The sequence below is a fragment of the Balaenoptera physalus genome (genome assembly GCF_965194825.1).
Source record: "Balaenoptera physalus genome assembly, chromosome: 8".
In the NCBI taxonomy this organism is placed as follows: domain Eukaryota; kingdom Metazoa; phylum Chordata; class Mammalia; order Artiodactyla; family Balaenopteridae; genus Balaenoptera; species Balaenoptera physalus.
In genome coordinates this window covers 77264515-77279656 of record NC_138887.1, presented here as the reverse complement: position 1 = coordinate 77279656, position 15142 = coordinate 77264515, and the positions used below count along the sequence as shown (strand labels likewise).

Sequence of the window (15142 nt, the reverse complement as noted above, 5' to 3'; positions counted from 1 at the left end):
CTGCACCACGGCTTGCTCTCTTGCACATTATACTCATGCACAAGCGCATGCGTGCACACACACTCACACACATACAGAGCTGAGGGGAGCAAGAGTGAAAAAAAAAAGGCATACACCCTTTCAGTTCATGGACTCTAAAATTATGTTTCAAGCACCAAATCACTTTAAGGCTAGAAGAAGCAAGTATGTTCTTGGGCCATCTTGAGGATGCATAATCCCATCAAGTCAGGGAATGCTGAGAGAAAAACAGTTTGAGGAAAGCTCCTTTCTCATTCACAGTGATCCAGCCTCTTCCGGTTGAGTGCTCAGGTTGACCTGCATGCATGCTGCTACCATAGTCTTTGTCGGCACATGGCCAGCCTGGCAGGGCGTCTCACCATCCTATTTGTATCTCATCTCCACGTACTTTCTTTGCATGTCTCCTATTTCCCCCTACATGGATATTTCCTTTGTAGTCTTGAATATTTTCTAAAAAGGAAGGGGGTTAACATTTGTTGTCTGCTTGTACACTGATGCTTTAACGTATTTTATCCCAGTTAATCTTTGTAAGAACCCTGTACAATTTACATTCCTATTTGACAGATAGACATCACACAGTTAGTGAGCGCCAGGGCCGGGATCTGAACTTAGAATCGTCTCTATGCTTTTTCAACTACACCTCCAACCACACTGCTTCCCTGATGTAAGATTTCCTAAGCTCCTTATAGCTCCCCTCCCTTTGCAGGCCAACTGTTCCCTAAGCTTGCTAAAATCTGCTATCTGGCACCTACTGGTTTGGCTCTGCTGAGTTCTCTGGAGACTTTTTGGAATCTTGAATAATCATTCTGCAGTTGCTTTCTTGAGCTTCCTTATATTGAAAGTCTTTTGAGAATCAACCCTCTCCTTTTTTGCAACTGAAAGTGACTGGCATTATGCAGTGGTTAAAGCACAGGCGTGGGAGAGGAGACCTGGACTTGAATCCCCAATCTTTTACATATTAGCTTGAGGAATTTAAGTAAGGTGATTAAACTCCTAGAACCTCAGTTTCCTCTTCTATAGAAGATGACTGATAGCACTTTCCTTATTTGAGGGATTAATGGGACATGTAGGATGTGTTTATTCCACTGCCTGGCACATAATAAATACTCAAATAATGATAGGGGTACAGGGAGAGCAGAGAATGAAGGGAAGGCAACTGTCCAAAAATATAATGTGAGAAAATCTCCCAGAACTGAAGGATATGAGTCTCCAGATTTAAAGACCTATCCAAGTTCTCAGCAGAATGAATGATAAAGACCAAAAGGAGAACACGGTGAAATTTTAGAATGTGGGCACAAAGAACAGATCCTAAAAGCATCTAGAAGGAGGTGAGGAACAGTTTATACAGAGTGGCACATTAGATTTTACAATAGTAACATTGGAAGCTGGAGGACATCGGAGGAATGTCTTCAAAGTACTGAGAGAAAATTACTATTAACTTAGAATTCTAAACCAGCCAAAGCAACACTCTGGGAAAAAGGGGCAGAATAAAGATAGTTTCAGGAACTCAAAAATTTAGCTCCCTTGCACCCTTTCTTAGGAAGCTACTAGAGTTTGCATACCATCAAAAAAAGGGATTGGAACAAGAAATAGGAAGTCATAGGACTTGGGAAATGGAATTAGGATGAGGTGGGGATGCCTTATAGGAAAACCTGTGAAGAAAAGTCCTAGGGCAATAGCAGTACAACAATTTAGACTGGAAGAAGAGTTTAGAAAGTTCTGGAAGGGCACACTCCAAGAAAAAAAAATACAGATAATCTGATACATTCGTGAGTTCAGAATGATGGTGATCTGAGAAATCCAATGGTACAGGGAAAAATGTAAAACTCATGTAAGAAAGAATGAAAAAAGTCATAGAATTTTGGCTCATCATCATCATGTTACCTTGTGATATAATTATATAGGGAAGGTGGAGGCAGGGGAGGTGAGGTAGTGACAGTAAGGTCTAAGAGAGCTAATTTCTAATCTATAACAGAAATCAACAGTAATTAAAATTGATAAGGCCACAAAGAACAGTAAATAGTTTTAGAATTATGGAGGTATGGGAAGAAATGGTCAAAGCAGTTGAAAGTGGCAGCCTCTTTTAGTGAGTCTGAGAAGTATGGAACAAACTGCTATTTTTTGTTATAACCTTTTTGGACTCTGTGATAAAAAACAAAACAAAACTCTATGTACATATATTTAAGTAAAATAAAAAAATTTTAAAGTTTCTCCAGAGTGGAACCCAGGACTACAGATTTCTCAAAGGCTCCTAGTGGACTGTGGTGCAGCCGGGTCTATTTGGGAAACAATGACAGAACTCAACTGAAGATGAAGCCAAAACAGGGAGCCACAGAAAGAGGCAGAGCCTAGACTGGGCATCAGTTCCACAGACGGTAACTGTCTGAAGATAAACGTTCACTATTTGTCTGGTAAATGAGTCAAATTCCTTGAGCGTAAAAGCCATTTCCCTGAGCAACCAGGATTAGTTAAATGAATTTGCCCCTGATAATTTTAATTAGCACATTAGAAAACTCAATAAAATTTCCAAAGTAGGGATGACTTAGAGAATAACAGGAGAGAGACTGAAAGGTAGCCTCCACTGATAAGGCTGTTGCCAAATGCTCAACATAACCTATTTTCTTAAAAACCAGCAACTTTAAAAACTATTGGCAATAATATCAAGTCTTCAAAATGTTCTTACTCTATAACTTTGGGTGTATTACCTCACCTCTATGTGTTTCAGGTTTCTTTGTCTATGAGCAGGGAAAATAAGAGAACCTACCTTAGAGTTATGAGATTAATAACTTTATGTAAGTAAAGCACTTAAAACAACATCTAGTGCATGGTAAGTGCTCCAATTCTAAGTTGTGGCTGTAGTTTCTCGGTATTAGACAGAGCAATTCTACTTCTAGGAACCTATTTTGAGGAAATAACAGTTTTAGTCAAAAATGCATAAAAACATGCATAAAAAATGCATAAAATGCTGTTCTGTCTGTAAAAACAAACTTAGAAGCAGCTGAAATTTCCAACACAGAGATTTGGGCAAATAAATTATGGTACCTCCATACTCGGGAAATATTATGCAGTCCCTAAAAATAAGTGGGGAAGACTATGGCTAACACTGCTGTTGGATACACAGCAAACTTGTTCCAAGAGTAAATTCTAAGAGTTCCCATCACAAGGAGAAAAATATTTTCCTTTCTTTTTTTTAAATTGTATCTATATGATAAGATGGATGTTAGCTGAAGCTATTGTGGTAATCATTTCACAATACATGTAAATCAAACCATCATGCTGTGCACCTTAAACATACAGTACTGTATGTCAATTATTTCTCAATAAAACTAGAAAATATAAAAAATTAAAAAGTGGAGAAAAAGAATACAAAATTATATAACCAGCTAAATGTCAAAAAAATTTATATGCATATACAGAGTAGGTATACAAAATAAAGATAATTATACACATAAAATAAACATGTAAATATAAAAATATAAGTATAAGTAGACATTTATATAAATATATGAAATGAAATAGAATATTGAAAAGAATATGTAAAAATATATGAAAATAAGAGCTAAGAAGGTAAAACACAAAAATGTTAAAAATCCCTATTATAGAGTGGTGAGATTATGGACAATTTTAATTTTTCCCCTTTCTATTCTTCCATAATTAAAAAAAATTTTTTTTACAATGAGTCTAAATTACTATATATTGGGAAAAATCCTGTAAGTTAAAATGTTCTTTTAAAGACTCATGCTTATGATAAATTTTGTGCTATAGCTTCATTCTTGTTGGCAACATCTCAGATCATCAATAATATTTCAGGATTAAACTCTGCCCTCTATACTGAAAAAAAAAAAAAACCCAAACCACATTTATGTTTCTTATAAACGGTGCAACTCAGTGCTTTTATGCTTTGTCACCTCACCAAGGGAACTCAGGTGTCAGGCATCTGCAGGCAATCACAGTATTTACTCAGGGAGACTGATGAATGCAGCAGCATCCTTTGCCTAATTTCTCACTAGCAGTTTCTCAGTTATTCTGTCTTCACTGTGGAGAGCTGTGATGGGTGGGATGAGCACCGGCCTTGGAGACAGCAGGTCTGGGTTTAGACCTGGACTCTGCCACCGCCTCACTCTGGGACGGGAACAAACAGTTCCGAACTTGTAAAATACTGGGAGTTAATCCTGAGGATTACCAAAGATAATGAACACAGAAGTACCTGGCACAGTGCCTGATACACAGCAAGTGTCCAACAGCCAAATGGTAACTATTATTATGTTATTAAACACGCACTGAAGGTAAGCGTGAGCAGTCTGTGGCTGCAACTGGTCTGGCTCCTATTCCAATGAACAGCAGGACATAGAGCTAGTCATCTCTATGCTTTCAGAAATGTTTCATTTTCACTAAAATTTGATTTCTTCCACGGTAAATTCTTCCCACTTTCTTTACCTGCCTCTTAGTAAATCATGACCTGAACAGTTCTTACCTTAGGCAAATGATGTCTCCCATGCTTTAAATTAGTAAAAGACCATCATCTGCAAGGCTATTTTTAATCCCCCGACCTTCCAAACAACACTCATATTCTATGACATTTCCTACTGTACCACTACATGAGACTCCGCCTTTTCATGGCCACACCTGACTAAGGCTGACCTCTCCCCAGATGGGAGAATAACAGAGTATTACTGCTGACATAAAGGGGCCATCTTCTCCTTCTATTTTACAAAGCAGGCTAGGTGATTTGTCCAGGGCACTATGATTCTCAGGTGCGTGTTCTTCCTAGGTCATGCAAGGAAGGAAGGAGCGGTAGCTAACAGGAGCCAAAACATATGAATACAAACACCTCCATAAAGAAAATAACTGGGTAAGAAGAGATATCTAGTCCTAGCCACTGGCAACCCAGGTCAGTTAATATTCAAGACAAAATTCAATTTAGGGGGAAAAAAACTGACTAAAATCTGAGAATTAACAGGATTGACTTTAACAGGCAGCAGAGGGAGCTATGGGCTTGAAACCACCACTGGTTTCCCCTCAATGGTGAGCATTTGACAGCTTCCTGCCTATCTCTACACTGACACTCTTTACTACCGCATCAGAAGGCAACCACTTTTGAGACAAATCTTCTCAGGGTCACTGGAACTAGATAAGGTGACGCACATTCTAATAGTCTTTTCTTACTTTTTATTGCCAACATTTCCACACAACAAAGACCTACAGACTTAAATGAAATAAGCAATATTTTGTTCTTATTCTCAAAAACAAACAGAAACACCACACACACAAAGCAAAACAAAACACCTTGCTGTGACCATCAGAACATTAGGAGGCAGAAGGATTACTTACCGCAAAAACCCCTCGAACTACCCAGCCATGGTGTTGCCGTAATGTTTTACCATATGCATTATCTTGAAAAGAAGAAAAACTCCATGAGGAACAATTTCATCAGAATTTGATGTGCTATTTGTATCATGTCCTTTCTAATGTATGTAGTAGCACATTCCTATTGGTATTAGAAACTGATAAAAAAAGCTGAATTATGAGATTATGTACCCCAAAAGTCTTGAGTAGGAAAAAAGCCTACAGAGATTTTTTTTTAAAGAAAAATTGGTATTTCCACTCTTACCCTGTGTCGTATCTGAACTTCAGCTTATTATCATGGTTGGAAAATTCAATACATAGAAGGAAGTAAAGAGGGAGGAAAAGATATTGTAATATAGAGACTAAATACAATTTAAAATACACTATAAAAATATAAAAATGCAGTTCTTTGAAATGTTGTGTGATCCTGAGCCAGTCCCTTAGCTGATCTCTCTAACCATCTGTTTCGCCCTTTGTAAAGTGACCTCCAAGGTTCTCTTCAATTCTAACATTCTATTCTGGGATGTCAAATGCTTGTCCTAGATGTCCCTATGACCCTGGATATACAGTTTTAAAGCTAGAAACCTTTAAAACTATTATGGAAAGAACAGCTTGAAGTTATTAAGGTAGATATAAAGTAATTGCTGAGGCCTATTGATAGAAGTCATTCACATTCTAGACTTTAAAGATAAAAACCTATTATTTTTGTCCCAATGAGTTTTTTAAAAGGAGATTTAAAAACTGCTATATAATAATTTTAATTACCCCCCAAAAATCTCAAGAACAAGATGACTGCATTTTATGCAAGGGATGTGTTCCTGAAGGCTTTGAGTAATTCAATATATGCAAAATTCAAAACTGATTTTTCCACAGGAATAAATGCGCTCTCAGGAGGGCACAGCTCTACCTCACCACAGTGCATTTTTATTTCAATGCTCCATTTTATTTTCTCAGCATCATCTCCAGGGGTCTACAGAGTCCTCACACTCCTAAATTACAGCACAGAGTATCATGGGGGTTGTTTGACCTTCTTTATCATGTTTTACCACATCTAAATTTTATTCCAAACATTTATTTTCATGGGCTAGTTTCAACACTAGTACAAGCACCACCATCAACCATTTAATCAATGCTTGGGCGACACTGTAATAGGATATAATGACATTTTAAATTATAACAAGAGCAGATGTTAAAATAACAAAAAAAAGACACCAAAACCACAACCACAAGCTCCTATGCAGTAAAAAGCAGTGCGGTTCACAGAATACTGCCAAAGAACATCAGGTATCTGCATTTTACTGGGCAAAACAGCACTGCCATGTGGCTGTAGCTTGAACACAGTTTACTATTTATGCAAGCTCTCTAGCTTTGAAATGATGTAATTCTTGTCAATTTCTATTTTTAAAATTTGGGTGAGGCTTTATTAATACTTTTAGCATACCATGTATCAATTTTACATAATTCAGGTTTGCATAAAATACATTATATTTTGTATAAAAGAAGACTGTACGTCTGAATTCTAACAGCAGATTTTGCTGGCTATCTAAAGTTTTAGGAATGGGTTGAAATGCCAGCATCCAGTGTGGTGAAGCCAAAGCAAAAATGATAAAAATCAATAAATTCAAGTGCAGAAAGGACTCTTAGAAATAGCCTAAAGGAGAACTCAATATTAAATTCAATCTTTTTCTTAGGAGAACAGTCTGTAGGCTAGGACAGTGTCAAAGATACAAGTCTTCAATGTAAGCCACACTTAAAACCTATCTGATTCTCTAAGGGGACAGATGTTTTCAGGGACATTTTGGATGGTATCTAAGACCTTAGCGAAGAAAGGGTTGCTAGCACACAAAGCATATAGGTGCAGACGGGCAGGAAGTACTAGGCACAGCCTCTGCGGTAAATCAGCAAGACAGTCAACTTTCTAACCGTCTAAGGAGCCATCTGGGCTGGTAAGAAGGTGTACAGGTCCATGGAAAACATCCTGAGGTGAGTCACAGAGGTATACTGGGAACACTTTCTTTCTTGTGATCTTAATCCATGTAAGGTATTAAATGCCATTAAAAATCAGTAGATGAAATTTAGTGCCATTACAATATGCGCGTAGACATCTGTGATGGAACAGCTGCTCCATTCAACAAGAATTTAGTGCGAGTCTACCACTGCCCCTTACTAAGTGCAAGGCAGCAGGGATCACTGGGTGATTTAAACTCAGTCCCTTGCCCTCAGGAAGTTCATGGGTTTATAAGAGAGCCAGCCTTTAACAAATCATTGCTATGCAAATTGCCAACTGCTATAACAGAGATCTCTATCCAGTGCTACAGGAAAAGAAAGAGAGATGAATCCAGCCTGGGAGCAAGTGGACAGAAAGAATTCTCCAAAGGAGTCTCAAAGGCTGGGTAGGGCAGACAGTAGGGTGGTACCTGGGGCTGCAGACAGAGAAAGCTACATGGAGTTGTGAGAGATGGTGGCATGAAGGGGGAACAGTCCACTACGGCTGCAGATCACTGGGGCTGGGGCCAAACTGTGAGGACCTTTTTTATGCCGTGTCAAGGATTCTGAACTTCCCACCTGAGGCACAGTGGTAGTTTAAAATAACACTTACTGCTTTTTTTCTGATTTCACAAATAATACATGCTCATTGTTAAAAATATGGAAAATGCAAAAAGGGGAGAACTAAAGAAACCTATAATCATGCCTCCCAGAGGTAACCACAGAGGGCATTCTGTAGGTATATTCTCTTAAGTCTTTTTTCCTATACAGATAGTATTATTTTCTTCCACTAACAGTCATTGATCATTCTGATTTGGAATTGTGGTAGGGAAGTAAAAGGAGATCAGTATTTCTTTACGGTATGCAGCAAACGCAGCTGACCGCTGTCCTGGTCCCTGAGCCTTCGGCTCCAGAGTTCATCTGGCAGACAAACTGCCTGCTTATAAGGGCTCTGGGTCCAGTGCTACTCCAACCTCAGGGACCTTATACCTTTCCTACACTTTGCCTGTGAAGTCAACCACTCAGAAAAGCCCAGAAACCCTTCTCTGTGCTCCCTTCTATGGGACAGCAAGAAAACTAGGATGCTGTGAGTCCAAGTAAGAGGGGTAGCCTGGTCTAAGGAAGAGAGAGTGTTTGTACAGCACCACGATCTGTGTCTCCCCCCAGCCCTTCTAGAGAAGGCAGTTGTTCCTTGCTGTGCCTGCATCTTGCCAGAGAAGACTCCCACTGGGCAAAATGTGGGCCAAGTAAGTCTAATGGGAGAAGAGGGAGGCAGAGAATTTAGGCTAGGTCCTGACTCAGGCCTAGGAAGACCACCTCTGCAATTGAAAACCAACAAATAAAATAAAACTCATAAAAGAAAAAGACTTGCCACAAGTCTTTAGCTGACTTCTAGGGCTGCAAATATCCCTGCCATGTGAGGCTGCATTAAATTAGGATGAAGTCTAAGCATTGACCTATTTTGGTTACCTAGAGAAGATTAGATAATGAAATACATTAATCTTCACTATAATACCCATTCATTATCATAATGCATGTTCTATAATCTGGAAGTATTTTTGGCCTCTGAAAGACATAAATGATTCCCTTCTCCCAGTTCTCTGAAATGTGTCAGTTCCTTAGAAACTGAGTCAAAATTTCTAAGTAGGAAGCGTTGACAATCACCTTGCCCAATTCTCTTCCTCTTACAGATGAAAATACAGAAGACCCAGAGAGATAGTTACCTGCCCAAGGTCACAAAGCTAAAAGCAATGAGAACTTGGGGCATTCTTGTCACATTAAACCATTTTGACAAAACTAATGTTTATTCTCTGTGATAAAACAAAATAATGAAAATGAAAAATGTGCCTTTTCCCAGCCATATCTTGAAAAAATTGGAACCTTATTCTATTTATAAAAATGCAGATTTGATTTCTTTAATGGTTAGTCAAAAACTTTCTATGAGGTATTTAGAGATTATGCCTCAACCTATCATAGCATCTGAACAAGAACTACCTTTCCATTACTGTTGGTGGATAGCTATTCTGTCCAGGAACAGAATATATGAGAGTGTTTCTCTATTGTAAATCTATAATTGGTGAGAATTCGCAAAGTTACTTTGGGTTGTAGAGAGGGCAAAGGAGAAATGCAAATCTAAGCTTTAGGAGACAGCTTGAGAAGTAGACAAGCAAAGCCAGAAAAGGTGAAATCAATCATTTACTGAGCTCAGGAAGTGACAATCATCTCAGTTCTGCAAATGAGCTAAACTAGGAAGTCCTTAGGCAAGAATCACGAACAAAGAAAGGTTTGAAAGTGAATAAGCGTGAATAAATCTGAAAATACCGAGTGAAAAAGGAAGAATGTGTATAACGTGACACCATGTACATAAGTTTAAAACATGCAATACATTACTAGATACTGTTTGTGGGCATATAAATATATAGTAAAAGTATAAAAACGTTCATTATATAATGATAAACTACAAATTCTGGATGAAGATCTTCTCTGGAAGTAATGGGGTCATGAGGTAGTAGATGGTATTGTATTTACATATTTGGTCAAATGATAAATATTTGATATAATTTAAAAAACCTACTACTAGGAAAGTACCCCCAAATTCTTTACAGTGACTAAGCTTTGGGCAAAATGAATTGTATGGAGAAAAGCCAACTCAATAACCCATTGACAGAGATGGAACAAGTACCCAGAGATATCCTTTGTTACCTTCAGGCACCATCGAGATGAAAACTTGCACTGTAAGCCAATTCTGCCATTAGAAGCAAATGCTGCTAATAGTTCTGGAAAGGGCATGACTTGATTCACATTCCCCGGTACTTTCAGAATAATTAGTCAAGTTATGATTTGATGTCAAATATCTGATTATGAGTTCTAACTTCATCTCTCTCATATAGCTCTCCTTGTTTGTGAAAGCCTTTCATACTAAATGCATAAGTAGCCTCCTCTACATTTTTTTTCCTCCTATTCTGTGCTAGAGATCTTGGTTAGGTTAATGTTTACCTGACATTTATGGAATCATTCAGAGGTGAGGGATGTGGCAATATGCTATCCCACTGAGGGAATAGTGCAGAACACATAATATTTAGTACAATGGTGCATGAAATGGCAGAGCAACTTTTCTTCCTTTCACTTACAAAGATGCTTTCCAAAGCCTCTTCTTGATGTGGCATCTGTGAATGGAGGGGCTCAGCTACAGGGGGGACCATTAAACACATTTGCCTTGTGTACCCAACTCTTTCCTTAGAGTGATCTCTAGAGAATGCCAGAGGACACTAGAGTTCAGAGCAGCTCTTGGCATGAGACCACCCAAAATATTCCACTCTGATCATCATTATGGGGAATTCAAGTGATGGCTCAAATGCAAAAGGGGGCAGTGTAAAGCCCAAGGCCTCCTTCCGATCGCTGACAACTCATTCTAGGTCACAGAACTGCAGCAATACAATGACTATACATGCATTTTCCAGAGAGTTAATAGATGTCAAGGCTTCCATTGTGTCATTTAGGACTGTTACATATCATCTCCCATTTTCACAGCCACTAAGACTATCCAAAATTATGAGCAGTTACCTCAAAACCTTTCTTAAGCAGTGTTTTCAAATTTGGGAGTGTCATCCAAGGTTTATCCTTAATTTATCCCTACTAATTGTCTTGCTTTTCCTAGGTTAGGAAAAGTTTTCAGCCATTGGGTAACCAGCCAATTATCATGAAAAGGAGGCAAAATTAACTGATGCTATGGGTAACTAATTTCAGTACTTTTATTCCTGCTTATTTAATAATTACTTAGATGCAGTCAAAATTCCCAAATAACCAAATGTAGCCTAGTGACAGGTGAGCTTCAACATCCCAGCTCTAGATGAACGGGTCTCAAACTTGAGCATGGATTAGAATCACTTGCATGACTTGTGAACACACGCATTGCTGGGCCCCACCTCGGGAGTTTCTGAGTCAGCAGGTGTCAGGTGGGACCCAGTAGTCTGCCTTTCTTATAAGTCTCCAGGTGATGAAGATGCTGCTGTCCTTGGACCACTTTGAGAACCACTGCTCTAGATCTGAGACCCTAGGGAAAGTACTTATCCTCTCTAAACCTCAGTTTACTTGCTGTAAAAGGGGAGTACTCAGAAGATTAAATAAAATGTTTATGGAGAACCTAGTGTTATGCCAACACTGGGTGCTCTATAAATGGTAGCTGTTATTACAATAACTCAAATTCAATTTTAGAATAAAAAATGCAAGCTAATTTGCCTATATGTGGCATATAAATTGCACATACCCACTCTTTTACTTACATACCCAAACTATCTCATTTTAGACAAGATAGCAGTTCTGCTTATAAAGCCTGTGATTTCAAAATGAGAAAAAAGAAGCCAGCAATGCAGAAGAAACAGGCAACAAGCAGCCTATGGGTTCTGAATAGTTAATGTGTAAACATTTCTCATAAATCTCAGATTTGTTTGCACAGAACTTGTTGTGCCTGTGTTTGGAGGGAAGGGGACTGGTTAGGGGAGCTTTCTCTCTCCACATTGAACAGCAGCAGGAAACTAGGGATCCCTATAAGCAAAGATGATTTAAATCATGAAAACCTCTGAAATAATGCTGAGCATCAGGATGAAAATCTCAAATTTATGGTCCCTTTTCCTTTCCACTGAAAACAGTCCAGCGGGGAAGAAAGGGAAGGAAAAGCTGAGATTGGCTGTGATTATTTCAGTTTTGAAGCAGCATTTACCCTTCAAGTCTCCTCTCTCTTCATAAAGTCAACATCTCTAGGCCCAGCTTTCAAATCAAGTAAAAGATAGGGGAGGAAAGGGGGCAGAATTAGGGATGGGGGCAGGGCAGAAAGGGTATATCCTCAACTGTCTCTCCACCTCCAAGGGGCAAAGCTTTTCTTTTCACTTGCTGTGTCTGGTAAGCAGCTGCGTTCTCCTCCATCCCAGCTCCAGCAGAGGGGTAATGAGATTAGCATCCCCCACTTGCCCTCACACAGCCAGCCATCTGAAAGCAGTAGCATCCTGTGACATGTGGAGGCCACCACGCACACAGTGCTGAATGCCATATCTTCTGCATTTCCTGCAGGTGGTGGAGTCTTCCTCCCAGTGTGAAACTTCCATACTAAGAAGTCAGTCTGGAGAGAAATGTCAGGCTTGGCAACTGAGCTTGGTAACTTTCCATTTGTGATTTGGGACAAATAAGTCCCATTTTCTGGTAGGTTATCAACTTTTTACGTGTCATGATGATGAGAATATAAACAACAATAGAAGCTAACCTCTATTAAGTGCTTATTATGTACCAAATTTCTAATCTTTTCACATGCATAAACCTATTTAATCTTATAACAATCTTATTAGGGAAATCAAATCATCATTCCCATTTTACAGATGAGGAAATTGAGGCACAGAAAGGCTAAGTAAATTGCCTAAGGGCACAACACTATCCAGAAAGCCCATGATCTTAATCACTCCACAAAGTCATCAAGTTTGATAGATACTGGTTAGGGAGTCCTAATAGTCATGGTGAATATATTTTTAGTACTGAAATCAGGACACTTAGGGGAGGATATAACTGAGACAGTCCTGGAAACTCAAGGATGTATGAGAAACCCCAAAATGCAGGTAGCTCAGGGATGGTGGAGAAGACCTTCTGTGGGAGAAATGAGGACCTTAGAGCTGGGGATCCCAAAATGACTCTGCTTCAGATCCTTTGTGGTCTTAGTGTGTCTTTTAATCTTTCAGAATTTCAGTTACCTAACCTGTAAAAATGGATTGATGTGAGGACTAGGTTGTCTAAATTTTTTATACAGTGTTACAGAAATATCAGCTTTTATTGTTTCATGGCACATCAGCAAATTTCTATACAGGGAGGCCTGGGAAAATCACACAGGGGCAGGATCCCTCAAGACTCATGACCCAAAGGGAGGACTAACAAAAGGAAGAACTCACCCCTGACACTGATAAAATGCTGTGTGAACACTGGCTCCTCCTCCCCAGCAGAAGCATCTAATTCATTCATTTCATTATTTATAATCATGACTGCCTAGAGCCTGACCATGTGCTTCTCTACATCATAATAATACAGGGCTTCAAAGTAATATGGAATCTCACTCCCACCTGCTCACCTCAGTGCCCATCCTGGAAGGATTTCCTAGAGACCAAGATTGAGAGTTTAGCCAGTCTGTTCGTAGCACTATGAGAATGCTTCCAAGTCTTCAGTGTTTTCCAAAAGTGGTCCGATAGGTGCGTTGATCCATCCATCTATCCACCCACCCACCCAATGTTTATTAAGTACCTACAATGTTCCAGTCACTGCATTAAGATGCTGGAGATAACGGACGATCTCCTTTGACCATGGCCTTCATCCGAGTCTCAACTACCACCACAAAAATGGGGCACGTAGGGTACTTGAGGAATACAAGACGATGACCAGCCCTTCATCTCACTTCAGAGCAAATTCCTAGGGTTGCCCACACCCTCCCTTTTATGGTCTCCAAAACTAGCTTCTCTCTGGATACGGATTTTAGAAAACTATACAGTTATCTCAAGATTCATTTAGGAAGAACTGACTTCTTAAAAATATTAGGTTTTCCTATTAAGATTAAAAGATGGCTCTCTATTAATTTAGCTCTTCTTTAAGATATACTGATTTTTAATAAGTTAGATCTAGATTACCAGGTCACTATCTCATGAGTTCTTTTTTAACAAAGCATATAAGAAACAAACAATTAATAATAATGAAATAGAAAAAAAACAAAATCAGATCTTGAAAAGCACACCCTATCTCCTCCTCCAGGGGTCTCCATTCCACATCTTATTCAATTGATCAACCAAAATGTAAATAACACTTACTCAGGGCTGTCTGGATGTCCTTTTCTCCATTTTTCACTTCTGTCAAAAATCCCTTCAAAAATTTGAGACCTCTAGAACAAAAAAGAGGAAGAAATATTATTTTCAAAGTTCATTTATGTTGAATGGGTATGAATAAATGGCAGACATCAGCTTCTTTTTCAGTAGTGTCTTGGGCATAGCAATAAACAAGTCAAGTCACCCCTTCCTAAGTTTCCTCCCTGTGACTTCCCTTTAGCTTGCTCTAGACGATTCTTATCTGAAATACCTACACAGTGGTTTTCAAAATGTGGTCCCAGGACCAGCAGCTTCAGCATCACCTGGGAACTTGTTAGAAATGCAAATTCTGGAGCTCCACTCCAGACTTACTGAATCAGAAATTGGGTTTTGGGTGGAGCAATCTGCGTTTTTTAATAAGCCCTCCAGGTGATTCTGATGCCATTACAGTTTGTGATCCACTGACTTAAAGACAAACGAATCAGCTTTACTGTCCTTTATGATTCCTATCTTATACATTCTATTAATATTAACAATGTTTATCACTATCAAGACAGAGGCAAAAAAAAGTTGATATTCTATTCTTCAGGCCTTCTAGAAAAGGCTATACATGGGTTACAGCTTTCACGCAGAAGTAGCCTCTTTTGCATAACAATTTTTTTGGGGGGGGGTAACATTTCAACTAAGCTGGATTTCAACTGCTGCCCCACCACAGCTGCCTCACCTCTTCAGCCACAGGAGGGCTTCTGTAGCTGAGTTCCTAACCTGGGCTACATCGGCCTCCACTTCGTGCAGCACTATCTTCTGGAGTGTGGTAAACTCTTCTTTGTTGGTTATATACTTCTGATTTACTTTCTGCAGGAGAAGCAGGGAAATAACCTAAGTTAAAAGCGCTAAAGCTATCAAGCAAGTCAGTTTACTGTTGAGACATAAGTTTGTCAACCAGGCCTCTAAGAAATCAAAAT

At 39.0% G+C, this 15142-nt stretch overlaps 1 protein-coding gene across 11 annotated transcripts in view; it reads right to left on the bottom strand.

The window, feature by feature from the left end:
• Positions 1-15142, bottom strand: part of PLEKHA8 (pleckstrin homology domain containing A8) — a 113112-nt gene that overhangs the window by 20185 nt on the left and 77785 nt on the right. For 6 of the 11 annotated variants that reach the window (XM_082471937.1, XM_082471936.1, XM_082471940.1 and 3 more), the window contains 3 exons: positions 14902-15032; positions 14184-14254; positions 5350-5411 (listed from right to left, as the gene is read on the bottom strand). In XM_082471937.1, coding sequence (XP_082328063.1) covers positions 5350-5411; positions 14184-14254; positions 14902-15032 — 264 coding nt within the window. Of the gene's footprint in view, positions 1-4; positions 469-2782; positions 2917-5349; positions 5412-5451; positions 5653-14183; positions 14255-14901; positions 15033-15142 lie in introns of those variants that run through there. The other 5 variants (XR_014266419.1, XR_014266418.1, XM_082471941.1 and 2 more) reach the window with 5 other exon arrangements.